Source organism: Sardina pilchardus, chromosome 4 (genome assembly GCF_963854185.1).
Source record: "Sardina pilchardus chromosome 4, fSarPil1.1, whole genome shotgun sequence".
In the NCBI taxonomy this organism is placed as follows: Eukaryota; Metazoa; Chordata; class Actinopteri; order Clupeiformes; family Clupeidae; genus Sardina; species Sardina pilchardus.
In genome coordinates this window covers 3,070,900-3,087,289 of record NC_084997.1, presented here as the reverse complement: position 1 = coordinate 3,087,289, position 16,390 = coordinate 3,070,900, and the positions used below count along the sequence as shown (strand labels likewise).

The window sequence follows — 16,390 nt, the reverse complement described above, 5'->3', positions numbered from 1 at the left end:
AAAAAAATAAAAAGTTCAAGCAACAGTGGTATTATCATTATCATAAAAGGAGGGCATTTAAGTAGAAGCATGCAATGGTTATTCAATTAGTTGTCTTAAGTGGAACATTTGTTGTCTGGCCTTTTTAACCTGAGCTTGGATGTCAGTAGCCCAGGGGCCTCATTTATAAACGATGCGTACGCACAAAAGAATGCGTACACCTCGTTCTACGCAAGCTTTATTATTTATAAAAAGTGAACTTGACGGGAAAATGTGCGCACCTCCACGCAAGCTCTGACCCATGCGTACGCACAAAAAAGGGAAAAGCAGAAACTGCGACCTCAGGAGGAAACAGGTACAACGACCCGAAATTTGTTCAATAATTGAAGTTTAACACAAGCATAACATCGCGCAATGACGCGCATCAATGACATAACTGCCTAATCCTGTTTAAAATCTAAAACGTGGTTGATTGTTGTGTCGTGCGCCCGTCAAAAATTCCATCTTATTTGATGCGAGAAAGACATGCAGGCTATGCCTATGTATGTTTTGTTAATTATCCACTTATGGCTTTCATGCATGTTTTGTTATTTGTCAATAATACATCAAGGCTCAAACATGTTGCTTGTTAGCTTGTAAATGGTAGGCTATATACAGTAAGTGCTGACTTGCATCGGCTTTCTTGCCACTGGCTGAATCGAGAACTGGCTGACCAGACTGGGATAGCCAACCTTCAGCCGAATTTTGCCAGACGTGTTAGGAGGTGTAACTACTTCATCACCAAACTACATCAACTTTCCTTACACGGTGAACAGGCAAATAAAAACGCAGCAAAGTCTAATTTCCCAAATGTGATCCGTGCTATTGACTGTAATCATATTGCTATAAGAGCACCGAGTGAAAATAAATGTGCCTTTGTTAACAGGAAGCATTTTCATTCCCTCAATGTCCAAGTTATATTATGTGACACGGACATGTTGCTCACAAATGTTGGCCTGATTCATATTGAGACATACTGTAGCAGCGTTGGGCGCAGACTGAATGCTGGAGCTGTGCGCGATGGTGGCTTCTACTGTAGGTGCGGCCGAATCGTGTTTAAAGAGACCCTCTGCAACTTTTTCATAGTCATAAAATCGCTTAGAAATCGTTGTTTTGCTTGACTGAACAGTTTTATCGAAAACAGTCACATTTCCTCCCGCCCCTAGTGTCCCTCTCCGCTATTACAACCTTGCAACTTTCTGATAAACGATCGTCTGCTGTTTACATCTGGAAGTCAGAGACGCGAAAGGAACAAGAAGAACCACGCTTGCAATTTATATATTTATATATAGCCTATATATGTATAAATATACACGCTAAAGCTGTCGGGGAAGCTCTGCAGAGAAATATGCAAGCATAAAACGAGCGAAAACGAAAAACGAAACCGAAACCAGAGATGAAATCGCCAATCCTGCATTATTCCTCTTTAAATCCTGTGTGTAAATCCTAAAAGAATTTGTAACAATTTTTCGACCATTTCTTAACATTCACCCTTTACTCATTCAAGTTATGTTGTAGGTGACAGTGGATATCCGCTGAAAGGGTGGCTGCTCACGCCATTTATGAACCCAGAAACAGTCAATGAAGTTGCGTTTTTTGTCTTTCCCGCTGTTTTTGGCATGTTGTCCACAGACATCAATATTCATTTAGGGCGTTTCGCTGAACATTTATAAGCAGTTATGGTTGTGTCTTGAGGTACGCACAGGTGCCGCAAATGTAGAGTAGAGCTTGATTTATAAAGGGAAATTGCCGTGGAACATGCGTGCGCACGGTTTTATAAATCAGAATATTTCTGTGCGCACGCACTTTCTGAGTTTTGAGCGCACGCCATCTTCTGGCGTACACCCTGCGCAACGTTTTATAAATGAGGCCCCTGGTCAGGTCCTCAAATAAGAAAACATTACAATTGAACAAAGATATTTTCACACTTTGTGTAAAACTTGATTTAAGGACAACATGTGAAAGATTGCTTTGGTAACATTGCATTGGTAAATCAAGATATCCTGTAGCTCCTTGCCATTCTTGCAAGAAGCACTCTCTGTTTTTTGTGTGCATGTAATGGGGGGAGAGGTATGCTTGTGTGTGAGTGTGTGTCTCACTTCTGAATGGCTTTTTTGGGGAGGCTAATCCCACTAAAGCCAGGTTTCACTGCACATTACTCATTCCTGATGCCCTTTTGTGCTCATTCTCTGTACAATTATGTAACATCATTTTCTGGAACATTCATCAATGCATTTACAGAGGGCAAACCAAAGCTCTCTATATTAGTGTAATTTTGATCACTTGCAGTATGCTATGTCAAATTTGAATCTCGGTACAAGTAAATTGCAATGGCATGGTATCAAATCACACAATTTAGTTACCATGGCAATATTCTTTATAACCCTTTGAAGGTTGCCTGTATCAGTGGGGGAGATTATCCCAGTATCTCTGTGTAGACACAGTTCAATTGTAGCATCAGTAATAAGGACCTGCTAATGATTTGCTTATGTTTTGATGACTTTTTAGAACTGTTGCAAGTGAAGTGGCAAGTTTCTGCCAATGGGCCCAAATTTGCAAACTTGTGGACTCTCTTCTCCCAGTGCTATGTGTGCAGAATCCTGCTGAGGCTGTCCTCTCTTTTCTGCTGGTTGTGTGCCACACGTGAGTGTGAGCTGGAGAATGCAGGATGGGGTTCTGTTGTGCAACTTGCTGCTGTCAGCCCAGTTGGCCAAAAGGCATGCTCTCATGCAGAGAGGCAACATGGAGAGGTCTATGAATGGGATGATTGACAATGTCTATAAACCTGGTATTTATTTACAGTATTAGGACCCATTAGAGATACGTATAGTACACTGTTCTTTCAACCGACTCCGTAATTAATCTCTTCAGTACATCTTTTAGAGGACTGGATTCATTCCTGGTACAATGGAGACGTGTCTAATCAGCTTATCAAATGTGATGTCGCACCAGCTAGCCAAAATTGAATACTTGACTGAGGTGCTGAGTTGATTTGTGTGCATCTGTGGCTCTGCCCTCTGAGGGTGAAAACAGACTAATATGGAATCTAGTAAGCTAAATGAAGATTTCTGGGTGACTGTTCAATTTGTTCGCAGTACTTTTGCCTACATGTTATGCCTAGGCACCATTCCACTTGGCAGCACCAGGAGGGAAAAAAAACAGGATTTCTCAGTGTCAGATGAAAGTGGAGTTATGGTTGTTTACTGAGGACTAGACACACGAAGCCGTGCAGAGACCCCCATCTGTAAGACTGGATAAAATCCCTGGTTGCCCAGTGTATTTGAAGAGGTGGAACACCCTCCCTTTGTCAGTAGATATATTGTTTTCCTCAGCAGGCCACCCAAATCTGATAGAGACATGAGTGTGCTTCATTGGTTGCAGCCTTGCTAAGCCCTACACTGGCCCACAGGACTGATGAGAAGTGACAAGATAAGTCCAGGCTCAAGTGCAGAGGCTCATTGCTCCACACTCCGACACCACCCCAATGCAGGGAACAAAGTGGGAAAGAATTGTGCTGCTATGCCTCAGGGAGAGGAGTGGATAAAGGGGATGGAGAGGGTCAAGGGGAGTGACAGGGCAGTTTTGGAGGGGCACAGAAATGGATTCGACAACAGCTTTGTTTCAACCTCTGGTTAAAGAAAAGGAGAAAGATCAGTGGGAAGATTTTAATCTCTGTTGATGGTTTATGTAACTAGCAGGTCACATGACCGCAGGAGCTGTATGACATCACAGCTTGCCTTGCTCTTGTTTTCAGTCAATCTGAAGCGAATCTGCCTGTAAGACGCACAAAGGCAGAGACAGCCTTGTTTGCTTTTACCCCCATTCTCTCTCTGATCTCTTCTCCATGTCACACTACAAGGAGAAGGCATTTGTTTGTGTGTGTCTACATGAGTGTTTGAGTAAGCCTTGTGGAGAAAAAGAGGAATAAATTCTATTTCCGAAGTGGGGTTGATTGACACATCAATGAGAGAAACATTTTTCCAAGTGCAAGGCCGAGACGAAATGGCCATGGAGCTATTGTTCTGGGAACTGGAACAGCATTTGAAAAGGTAAAGTGGCTTAAGTAAGCTAAAGTAAGCTAAGCTTGTCAAAATGTAGAGAAATAGATAGTAGATAGATTGGTTGGTTGATGGGTAGTCATGTTATGTGCGACCTGTTTCAAGTGTTTGCTCTCCTCATGAATGGACACTTCCTAAAATCTTTTATCAATGAACTAGGCTACTCCACGCAGTTTTTGTTCAAGCTTTGTAAGAAACTATAGTAATTACTTGAATGTTTCGTTGATGGTATTTGAGTTGGATTGCTTCTGTTCATTCATGGACAAACAAACAGTATTTCTCAAATGTATGCCCTAAACGTGTACAGTACAGGGCCCCTTGGTATTGAACTTCTATTAGTGTAGCATGTTGAGGGTGATATGTTCAGGAGCTACACTCAATGTTGTAGTCAAGGTCCTGTTATGGTCAAGATCTGGATCATCTAGGTCATCACCATCTAATGGCTCTGAGAGCTGGGACTTTAACAAGACTGATTCATGTTCAGATGGTGGACAGTTCTGCAAGCCCACATGCTGTTGCATCCAACTTGATGTCATTGTAACTGTAACAGGGATTTCATCTCCCATAAAAGTTTGGCTGGAATTCATCACTGTACATTGTGCAGCAGCCTTTGTTTAGTGGTGGTTGAGAATGATGTGTTGATTTGGTTGTTTGACAAGGCCAGTTTGCCATCGCTACCACCACACCCATCACACACTGTGTGTAGGGCACCAAGAAGAGATAGAGGGGGCACTATAATTTATATGTTTTGCCTTGCAGCAAGCCCACTTACTAATTTAGCCAAAATATTAGCTTGGTTTACCTAGTACATCCAGAGAAAAACATTTTTGAACATTGTACCCCCCTTCTGATTTGTGGCACATTTGCGCCCTCATCTAAATCTTCAGTAAAGTTCAGCTGTCATTATCTCAAAAAGTGTTCAAGCTTAAGACTTAACATTTTCTGTATAATAATGATTGCTACCTATAGATTTCACATGTATAAGTTAGTTTAAATGGTTACTCTTTAGGTGGTAAAATTTTGAAGCAATTCTGAAATGGTCAAGCAGAAGTCATTTGTTGAATTGAGGTGGAATGACCCTATTTGTTAATTTCATTTGTTGTATGTCTTGTGTGTCATGGGTATGCTGGCGATTATGCTGCTCTGTCCAGCATCTTTTGTCTTGTGTATCATTTGTTATTTTGTTAATGTTTGTTTATGTCTTGGTGTTATGGGTATGCTGGCGATTACTCTGCTCTGTCCGGCATCTTTTGTCTCACGTGTCAGTGTTTTGAGTGTGGAGCACTTTGGGTTGCACTCTGTGCTGCACTCTGTGCTGCACTCTGTGCATCTTAAAGGTAAACTATGCAACGTTTTTCAGTTAATCAATTTGTTCCATACTGTTATATATGATTAAATGAGTCATTACTGTTTTTTTTTCGGCCGCCCTAGTGGTCTGTAGCGGTAGAACCATGCTTGCAATTTCAGGAGCCCTCGGGCACGCACCCATGGTCTACTCCAGGAAGTGTCATGTGAAGTCTCATGAGAAGGCACAGCAGACTGACCGATTGAGGAGTTTTGTAAAATACAGTGCCTATAGAAAGTTATCATACCCTTTTGAAATAGTTCCTTTTTTTGTCTTACAGCCTGAAATCAAAACCCATTTTAAAAAAAATCTTTTCCAGTTTTATTTACAAATGTAGCTGTACAACATCAAAACAATGAAACAAAAGTCAACAGTTCTGAAAATTAATAAAAAATTAAAAACTAGAATAACAGGGTTGGAAAAGTCATCATACCCCTGACTTAATACTTTGTCAAGCTTCCTTTTGCTTTCATTACAGCCATCAATCTGTTTGGATATGTCTCTATTATAGCTTTGCACACCTAGACAGGGGAATATTTGCCCAATTTTCCGTGCAGAATTGTTCAAATTTAGTCAAATTCTGTAGGGAATGGCGATGGACTGCTCTCTTCAAGTCAATCCACATATTTTCTATAGGATTTAAGTCAGGGCTCTGACTTTGCCACTCAAGGATATTCACCATCCTATCCTTAAGCCACTGCTTTGTTCTTTTGGCAGTATGTTTAGGATTTTTGTCGTGTTGGAAGGCGAATGACCTCCCCATCCTCAGCTGTTTAGGAGAGGGACGCAGGTTTTCCTCAAGAATTTTGGTGTACTTGGCAGCATCCGTTTTCCCTTCTATCCTGACCAATTGCCCAGTCCCCGCTGAAGAGAAACATCCCCAAAACATAATGTTGCCCCCACCATGCTTCAAAGTAGGTATGGTGTGTTTTGGGTGTGTTTGGGTGTGTATACTGTGTTTGGTTAGCGCCTGGAGCTCAGTCCAAAAACTTCAATCTTAGTCTCCAAAAAGTTCGATCTTGGTCTCATCTGACCATATAAGCTTTTTCCACATGGTAGCAGAATATTCCAGATGTGTTTTTGCACTGAACTCCAAGCGCAATGTTTGGCGAAAACCAACACAGTACACCACCCAAAACACACCATACCTAGTGTGAAGCATGGTGGGGGCAACATTATGTTGTGGGGATGTTTCTTTTCAGCGGGAACTGGGCAATTGGTCAGGATAGAAGGGAAAATGGATGCTGCCAAGTACACCCACATTCTTAAGGAAAACCTGCGTCCCTCTCCTAGACAGCTGAGGATGGGGAGGTCATTCGCCTTCCAACACGACAATAATCCTAAACATACTGCCAAAAGAACAAAGCAGTGGCTTAAGGATAGGATGGTGAATATCCTTGAGTGGCAAAGTCAGAGCCCTGACTTAAATCCTATAGAAAATATGTGGATTGACTTGAAGAGAGCAGTCCATCGCCATTCCCTATAGAATTTGAGTAAATTTTAACATTTTACGGAAAATTGGGCAAATATTCCCCTATCTAGGTGTGCAAAGCTATAATAGAGACATATCCAAACAGATTGATGGCTGTAATGAAAGCAAAAGGAAGCTTTACAAAGTATTAAGTCAGGGGTATGATGACTTTTCCAACCCTGTTATTCTAGTTTTTCATTTTTTATTAATTTTCAGAACTGTTTACTTTTTTTTCATTATTTTGATGTTGTACAGCTAAATTTGTTAATAAAACTGGAAAAGATTTTTTTTAAAATGGGTTTTGATTTCAGGCTGTAAGACAAAAAAAGTAACTATTTCAAAAGGGTATGATGACTTTCTATAGGCACTGTATACACGCTAAAGCTGTAGGGGTAGCACTGTAGAGAAATATGCAAGCATAAAACGACAGAAAATTAAAAGCGAAAGCGAAAGCGGTGATGAAATCGCCAATCCTGCATAGTTTTCAATTTCAATTTCAATTTAATTTCACTAGAGCGCCCTTTAAATGCCCTATACAAATAAAATGACTTGTCTTGACTTGACTTGAAACATATTTCACTCAGATAGCTAGGTGGCTATCAGGCTATATCCCTTTTAATTGCAAACAGAAAATGTCTAGCTAGCATCTTGTCATTACAAATAAATGAAAACAATCAGGCTTATTGGCCATGTATACTTGCGTACACAAGGAATTTGGTCTCTGCATTTATCTCATCCATGAATTAGTGAACACACACAGCACACAGTGAACACACAGTGAGGTGAACACACTAACCCGGAGCAGTGAGCAGCCTTCATACAGCGGCGCTCGGGGAGCAGTGAGGGGTAGGTGCCTTGCTTAAGGGCACTTAAGCCGTGCACTGGGCGGGGATCGAACCTCTGGTTACAAGCTCCAAGCCCTAACCAGTAGGCCATGGCATGCTTCTATTTCCAAAGGAATGAAGGTTGTTTATACCAACTTAATATCATGTTTATCATTATTAATGCTAAACAAAAGGTCATTTGGAAAGTCGTGACACAATGCTCTTAAAGGAACACTTCACTGTTTTTTTCATATTAAACTACGTTATTCCCTTAACTAAGACAAGTTGACATACCTCTCATGTTTCAATGTGTGCACTCACTGGTTCTGGCGCACGGCTCAACTTTAATAGCATTTAGCTAGCCCAGTTCATTCATTAGGATCCATACAACGATGAAGTTAGAAGCGACCAAACACCTCCATGTTTTCCCTATTAATAGAGAAGTTACACGAGTAGTCACACGACCAAGTATGGTGAGACAAAATAAAACGTGGTGCATTTCTAAGCAGGTAAGAGGGATAACTACAGTATATTGTGTGGCGCAGTAATATCCTCACTCTTGCACTTTCAGTTTCACTTTGGCGTGAGGATATTACTGCGCCGAGTCTAAGTGCTCCCATTGTTATTCCGCCACACAATATAGTTATCCCTCTTACCTAAATGTCTCACAGACATTTTGTACTGAGGTCAGGTCATCATTGACACTGAAGGTATATTTGGGCTCTGTAATTTTCTAAATCCACTTTCCATCAAAGAACACCGGAAGAGCTTATGTACTTTGAGCTGCTTACTAAGGTTTTGGCTACATTTAGTGTTCTGTTACATTTAATGAGGATAAGTGATCTATATTTGCTACTCAGACACACGGATTAGTCTGCCTGAAACACGCAGTTACAGTATATCCCACATCTTCACCATTTGATCGGTCTTCTTTCCATTAATTACCAGATGTGTTAACAATAAACAACAGTCACAATATATAAGCTAGAAAAGCACTCAGAGAGTGCAGCTACCTTCGCCTGTATTGTTCGTCCAAGGTTGTCATACATTTGAACCTAAACTATTCAGATCGCCACCACGTGGCCATACCATATCATTTCCCAGTAGGTATCAGCAGTCTGGACTGAAAATGGCTAAACTTAATTCATGTTTATGGTTACTAAGTAGAAACTTGGGTCATGTTAGCACCCTTTTGGTAACTGGTCATGAATTCTGTAGTGATCATAGGAAGTTGTCATTGGCCATGCTTTAATTTGGCATCAACGCAAGCGTGCCTTGTAAAGACTCTCCTATCTAACATGTTTTTGTGCATTTCCACAAAGTCTTGTGGTAATGAATTCAATTTTGAATTGAACTTCCAACCTCAACAACCATGCCCTTGTATGTGGTAAAATGGTTCCTGTTATTAAAAGTGAAGATCTACTTTAACATTATAGCCAAAGGCAACAAGTGGTGACACTGGTGAGAGTTTTACCCTAAGAACATTGAAATGTATTACATTTGCTTGTAATGTCTTTTCATTGTGATGGAATGGCCCACAAGTGACTGTGTAGGGGAAGGAACTGTTCACATATTTATATTTTTTATTTTTATAACAAATGGCATCACTATAAATTGTCATCATTATGAATAAGTCAACTCATTCTTTATCCTCCTGAGACCCGGCCATTCATTTTTGTCCTCTGTAGGGGACATCAGTCTAAGTCTTATGAAGGAAATACCATTCATGCCAACTATTTCAATCCTTTTGTACTCTCAAGAGGACATCCTGGGCTTTCTGGTGATACCACAATTATGTGGGTTGGGTTAACAGATTTCACAAATTTTATTTTCAAAATGGCGGCTATTGAGTTTTTTTCATTTCATGGCAGCAACAGAGTTAATTGACCATTTTTTGTCATTATTATGTGTTTTATTGCACACAGTCAATTTGTGTCATAAAAATGACAGTCTCAACTTGAATTCAGAGAGATTTCAGAAAGATCCAGCAATTCTAACACCTTCAAAACATAACTTTTGTTCAATGTCCTCTGTAGTGGACATCGGGACTTAGTACCCCCTGCTTTTTAACCAATTTCTAAGTTTTAGAAGGCAGAGGGTTGAGTGAGACAACAAGGTCTTTTCTACTTATTTCTAATAAATATAAAGGAGATACAGGATAAAAGGGGATCCCTTAAGGTACAATACAGCCCCAGAAGCAGTGTGTAAGCTAGAGCTTTAAGGTTTATTAAGAAATAAGTACATCGTAGGTGAATTTGCCTCAATGTACATTGCCCAATTTGTAAAAAGGTGTATTTTGGGCAACTGATTACTCCATTTACCTGTAAATGATTATTTGCCACTCCTAAAAGTGCTTTCACATTTACATTATCCATCAAGCATCCCTTTAGTGTACCTCTGCCATCCTAGGATGCCCTGAACAGTAACGTTTCATTCATCTCTTGGGTCTTTGGCACAGGGGTCAGAGGTCAAATAATGGGAGTCCCTATCATGGTGTATACTCTCTGATGCCCTCACAGCAAGCCATTGCACTTCTTCAACACATGTTCATTAAAGGGAGAGTGTAGTAACCCCTCCAAACCTAAAACCTAGCTCTACAGTGTGCCATGTATACAGACTGGCTGCAACACTGATGAGCCAGGCTCATTATTATGGCTGTCTGAATGCTTATTCAGCCATTATGGCAACACTTAATGCTATATAACACTACTTATTGTAGTAGCCATCTCTGAAAGCTATGTTAAAAACACTTGAGGGGGAGCAAAGCCTTTCTTGGCCATCCTATTTGCCTGTAATATCTCACATACAGTGAGGAGCACATGTATTTGATACCCTGCTAAAACAGGAATATAAAATCATCATTTGACAATTGATCTTAATGCCTTAACTCAAAAAATTAGTACAAATCAAACCGCCAAGGACACCAATTTTCTTTGTGATTGAAGAATGTATCGTAAATAGATAAATGTTTTCCTTAAATGCTAGGGGAAGGAAGTATTTGACCCCCTATGTAACCCTATGGGAATTTAACACATAGGGTTAACATAGGGGCAGGCAGATTTTTATTTTTAAAGGCCAGCTATTTCATGGATCTAGGATATTATGCATCCCGATAAATTTCCCTTGGCCTTTGAAATTAAAATAGCCCCACATCATCACATACCCTTCACCATAGCTAGAGATTGGCATGGTGCTTTTTCCAGTAGGCCTATTAGCCTGTTTGATTTGCATTGAGCTCAATGAGCATCAAACAGGCTAATAGGCCTACTGGAAAAAGCACCATGCCAATCTCTAGCTATGGTGAAAGGTATGTAATGATGTGGGGCTATCTTAATTCCAACGGCCAAGGGAACTTTATCAGGATGCATAATATCCTGAATCCATAAAATAGCTGGCCTTAAAAAATAAAAATCTGCCCGCCCCTATGTTAACCCTATGTGTTGAATTCCCATAGGGTTACATTGGGGGTCAAATACTTACTTCCCCCTAGCATTTAGGAAGAACATTTATTTATTTACGAAACATTCTTCCATCACAAAGAAAATTGGCGTACTTAGCGGTTTTATTTTTACTCAATTTTTGAATTAAGACATTAAGATCAATTGTCAAATGACGATTTTATATTCCTCTTTTTAGGCAACTTTAGCATGGTATCAAATACATTTTCTCCTCACTGTACCCTAACACTCCATTGACTTTAATGCAATACTATTACTACACATTCATAATTCCCATAGGGTTAGGACATTCGGATAGTCCCGATGTCCTCTGCAGAGGACATCTGATAACTCAGCAACTAAAAACATTTTTGGATTTTTTTTTGCTGCAGCATGTTTCTTTAGACCAAAATACTTAAATCATCTAAAAAAATCTCAAAATTAAAACTTTTTTTTCCCCGGGTCTCAGGAGGTTATACGTTACCTATACATTTTAGATGTCTATAGGACAGTTATAGTCTATTCATGGCAAGTCAGGTAATTTGTATCAGAAATGTTGTAGCTGTTTAAAATGTACTTGTCAAAATACATCAATGCAAATATATTTCCACACAGCATTCAGGTCATTAGCTTTTTCCATTACTGCTTGAGTGGTCGTGGTTAGCAATACTTTTACTTTTTTAAATGTCCATTCATTTCCACTCTAAAAATGTGAAAGATTCTAGAATGCTACACAGGTTGGTATAATTTCAATACATAATTCATAATATAGTGGATCATGATAGGTAAAATACTGTATGTCATGATATAAAAAATATATTTTTGTTTTTCAGGGAAAAGTCATGGAATTTTACATTTGACTTTAGTGTGGGAACCCTGTGTTTGACTCAAGCACTATGTGGATGTTCATTTTATTCAGAGTTGTTCTTACTTTAGCCAGCAAGTGGCAGTAGGCTACATTTACGTGTGGAACGAGATACGCGAACAGACCTCTCACATCAGAAAATATTTATTCTACGAACTGTTGCAACAAGGGGACGGTTGCAACGTTTCACTCTCTCAATTAAAATGTAATTTATTTCAATATTATAATATTTACACATGTTGCATAATTATGCATGGATAGGTGACAGATGTGGGCTAAACATATACAAATTTAGTCTTTCTATTGAAAACGGTCTCTGAGATATACAAGGAAAGGTAAAAAGTGGTGCAACTGCCCCCACTCTCCCCTAATGTCGCCTACTGTGCTATAGGGTTTGCTTCTTCTGAACTGACACTTTGATTTTTATTATTTTCATTAACAGTTTTGTAAAAAAAAAAAAAAAAAAGTAATTAATGTGATGTTTTCGACTTTCTCAATGCACAACATGGACACAGAGAAGATGCCCTATAATGAGTTTTGAAACTCGTACAGCGATTATCTTGTTCCAACCGGTTTTCGCTTGGAATACATTATGGTGACAGTCGCCTGAGATGCTATTGAGGGCGTGTCTACATATCGTTATTAATATTAATGTATCTCTTCGCCAATAGGAGTTAGCAATGTGCTGTTTTTCTCGCATAAATTATGCAAATTGAGGAGGCTGCAGATTTTCATCAAAGCGCAGATGAGCTGACCTTGGCGATTTTTTGTGCCGCAGTCCTAGATGAACGCTCTCAGGATAGAATCCTTCCCCTCGAGGCTATAAGCTACCTTACTTGATCAACCTTGAAAATGTGATATTTAATCAAGACGGAGCTGGTGTTGTAGGCTACAGCTACATCCTATGGATAAAGAGGCATGAATTGTGCATGCCACAGCGTGGCGATGGATCTTGGTGTTTGTCAGCTGAGACATTTTTCGATATCTTTCCTGTCGTCATTGCTGGGAACAGACAGCTCGACCGTCCGATTGGATAATAGGTACATCATTTCAGTGAACCCCTTTGAGGACAGAAGATATCAGAGCGATATATTGGTTGTCTGGACATTTACCATGAAGGTTGAGCACTAGGGGGTTCGTAATGGAAAGCCGACAATGTTTTTCACTTGTCGGGTCTCTCTCTCTCTCTCTCTCTCTCTCTCTCTCTCTCTCTCTCTCTCTCTCTCTCTCTCTCTGTGTGTTTTATTGTGCCAAGTAGAACAATTCTGTATGCTGCCATTTTGTTAAGGTCGAAATATGTAGTTGGAAGTTGTAGACTCGCTTTGTCATTGCACCAGTGTGTTCGGATGCTGCACCTCTTAGAGTGGAATATTTTGAGATGTGCCGCTGAGTCAACGCTCGTGATTAACGTGATTAAATGGGTTATGTTAAAGGACATGTGCTTCCATCATGCATACCTCACTTTCGCTTCCTGGTTAAGTTATTTGGCCATAACAAATGTGTGTTATTTAGAGATCTAGCCTATGCATGTCATTTTATTTCACCCTGTGTAATTGTAGGCTAGGTAAAAGGAAAATTAAGTGATCACTGTTGTTTTGTCTCTGCAGTTCCTCGGGTGCCAGTGTTGTTGCCATAGACAATAAAATTGAACAAGCAATGGTAAGTTCACAATTGTTTGTACTTGTTTATTTTCTGTACTAGGCTACAAAGGTCAATGTATTGATAGACTTAGGCCTTTACTTGATGGAATTTAAACCAGTAACCAAAATGCATCCCTGGTTTAGTTACATAGCCTATTAAATGTGGTGTTTGAAGTGTTGGATCACAGCATTAAATTGCAAGGGTTCAGTGTGGTCTAAGATCTTTAAGGGGAGGGGGTTGGCCTTGGCTACTACTATGACTAGAACAGCTAACGTCATACTGAATTCTGTTGTGCACTTCAAAGCTTGTCTACTGTTGCTAGGCAAACCCTAAATCTTTGACACTGTGTTAAAAATATCTCCCGCACTGATTGGCTGCTGGGTATGTGGGCAGGCCATTGTGCTGATTGTATGACGTTTTGTGCAAAGCAAAGGGGAAGGATCTATAGAATGATGTAGCAAACACAGATCCAGAAGTCAGTCTTTCCCTCTTAGGACTTTGAGATGTATTTGATTTATTTGCAATTTTTTTGGGGATATTTCAATTTCAATTTCATTTCACTTATAGAGCGCCAAAACATTACACATTGCAGGGGGTCCGCACAATGTTGCCTGACCTGAGGTTGTGAGATTACCGAAATTATATTTGCGCACATTAAATGTCTAAAATCCCAATAACACACCCAGTTGGATAATCAAAAGTCTGTATAATCCAAAGTAAGACACATTTTTGTTCCACATTTAAATTCATGTAGCTATTTATTACCTTCAACCTCTGAACTTGTGTAAGCAACCTTCAGGTCGGGCTAGGCTAGGCATTGGTATTTCATCCCCAGCCCCCGATTGTTGAATAAAACAATGTCTTGTGTGTGTATGCGGGTAGGAGTGGCTTGTCTTAGACACAGGCAAGGGGGCCTTCAAGGAAAAAAGGTTGGGAAACACTGGTCTAGATGCTACTTTTTGTTCAGAAGAGCAACATTTTACATTTCCATAAATCTAAATTCATCAGCTATTTCTTTCTTACCTTCAGGATTTGGTGAAGAGTCACCTGATGTACGCCGTACGGGAGGAGGTTGAAGTTTTGAAAGAGCAGATAAAAGAATTGGTAGAGAGGAACTCTCAGCTGGAGCAGGAAAACAACCTGCTAAAGAACTTGGCCAGTCCAGAACAGCTGGCACAGTTTCAAGCACAAGTGCAGAGTGGTTCACCGCCGGCTTCCATTCAAGGTAGCCAGCAGCCTGCCCCGTCGGTCCAGCTTGCCTCTCAGACCTCTGGGCCTTCTGCATAGCCGCCTTTTACCACAGTGGCATAGAGACTGTGCTGAAGAGAGAAAAAACTACGGAATGCAAACATGCTGAAGCTAATGATCATTAAACCTGAAGATCGATGCCTCATTTACATGAGGATTCTGTTAAAGGCTAATGTTTCTTTTTGCACATATTTGACTTTCAAAACTTGATACAGTGTTACAACTGAGAGCAACTGACAATCCGGTCATGCTCCGGAAGCAGATGATGGAATGTTGCCAAAAAAGACAAACAAGCTGGACATGACATTATGAATCACTGTGCCTAAGTCTAATAGATTTCAAATGTTCATTTCCATCAGTGACTATGGGATTGTAAATGATTGTCATCATACTCAAAATGTGTCTGTGTATGTAACCACAGCAGTCCTTAGGTCTGTGCTCTTAATTGGAAAAAAAGCACTTTTCATGGTGATGGATGGTCAAAACTCAACGCCCCATCTGGTATGGGGCTGGGGTGGGTGGGATGGGTTAATTTTGTTATTGTCATAATTATTTATAATTGTTTGAATGAAGGGAAAACACTTTCTTCAGGATAGGCTATTTCCTTTAAGATTGAGCTCATCCTTGCCCTTGTTAAACCCTTATTTCATTTTTTTTTAAGAGCTTGGGTGAAATCTTGTGTTGGGTTGAGCTTAAATACTAAAGATATGGAAAACAGTATGTATATTTCTGTACATCTAGTGTAAGTACTTTGTAAAAAATAACAATACCATGGAGTGGAAACATGCTATTAAGTTTGTACAAAAATGGAAACAAGCTGATTATTAACTGACCTAAGCATTTTGGGCAGTCTTTTTAATACTGTTATTCTGTGAGTGGAGCACAGCAACAGTTGTAAGGATGTTTACCTGACAGAACACTCGGTTCCATTGCCCTGCCTGTATTCACTCCTACTGTAACCATGTCACTTGAATTTCTTATGAAGTATTGCATCCACGGATTTCATTTTTATTTTGACAGTGAAGCACCCTGGCTGATCAACTCTTAACTTGCATTAGCAATGAATATCATTACAGAATATGGATATGACTTTTGCATTACACATATGCTTATGTTCTGTGCATGTTCCTCAAATCAGATAAGTTATAACAACTCAGTTGCACTTCACAGTTGCACTTCTCAACTTTGAATAAAATGTTACAGAAAAATACATTTTTGATAACCAATGGTCTCCATGTTTGCTTTTATGCAAATGCATGCTGCCTCATGGAACAGGCACAACAAGCCGGTATATTTTCACCTCGTTTTTAGACACAGTCAAAAGTCAAAAAGACGTCTCCTTTTCCGCGAATTTTGCTGCTGTCAGTGTGAAAAGAGATAGCTAATACGCCCTCCCCATACATGTTCTGCCTTCTAAAAATGGATCATATACAGTATTTGTAATTCTTGTAAAGTCTTAATTTACATTTTCTTTGCATTTGCT

The 16,390-nt window shown here is 39.8% G+C and overlaps 1 protein-coding gene across 5 annotated transcripts in view; it reads left to right on the top strand.

Annotated features, from left to right (window-relative positions):
• tsc22d1 (TSC22 domain family, member 1) overlaps positions 1-15,398 on the top strand; it is a 44,174-nt gene extending 28,776 nt beyond the window's left edge. For 2 of the 5 annotated variants that reach the window (XM_062533740.1, XM_062533744.1), the window contains 2 exons: positions 13,626-13,677; positions 14,689-15,398. In XM_062533740.1, coding sequence (XP_062389724.1) covers positions 13,626-13,677; positions 14,689-14,946 — 310 coding nt within the window. In that variant the 3' untranslated portion in view covers positions 14,947-15,398. Of the gene's footprint in view, positions 1-3,981; positions 4,068-12,348; positions 13,059-13,625; positions 13,678-14,688 lie in introns of those variants that run through there. The other 3 variants (XM_062533743.1, XM_062533742.1, XR_009938821.1) reach the window with 3 other exon arrangements.
• The last annotated feature ends 992 nt before the right edge of the window (positions 15,399-16,390 follow it).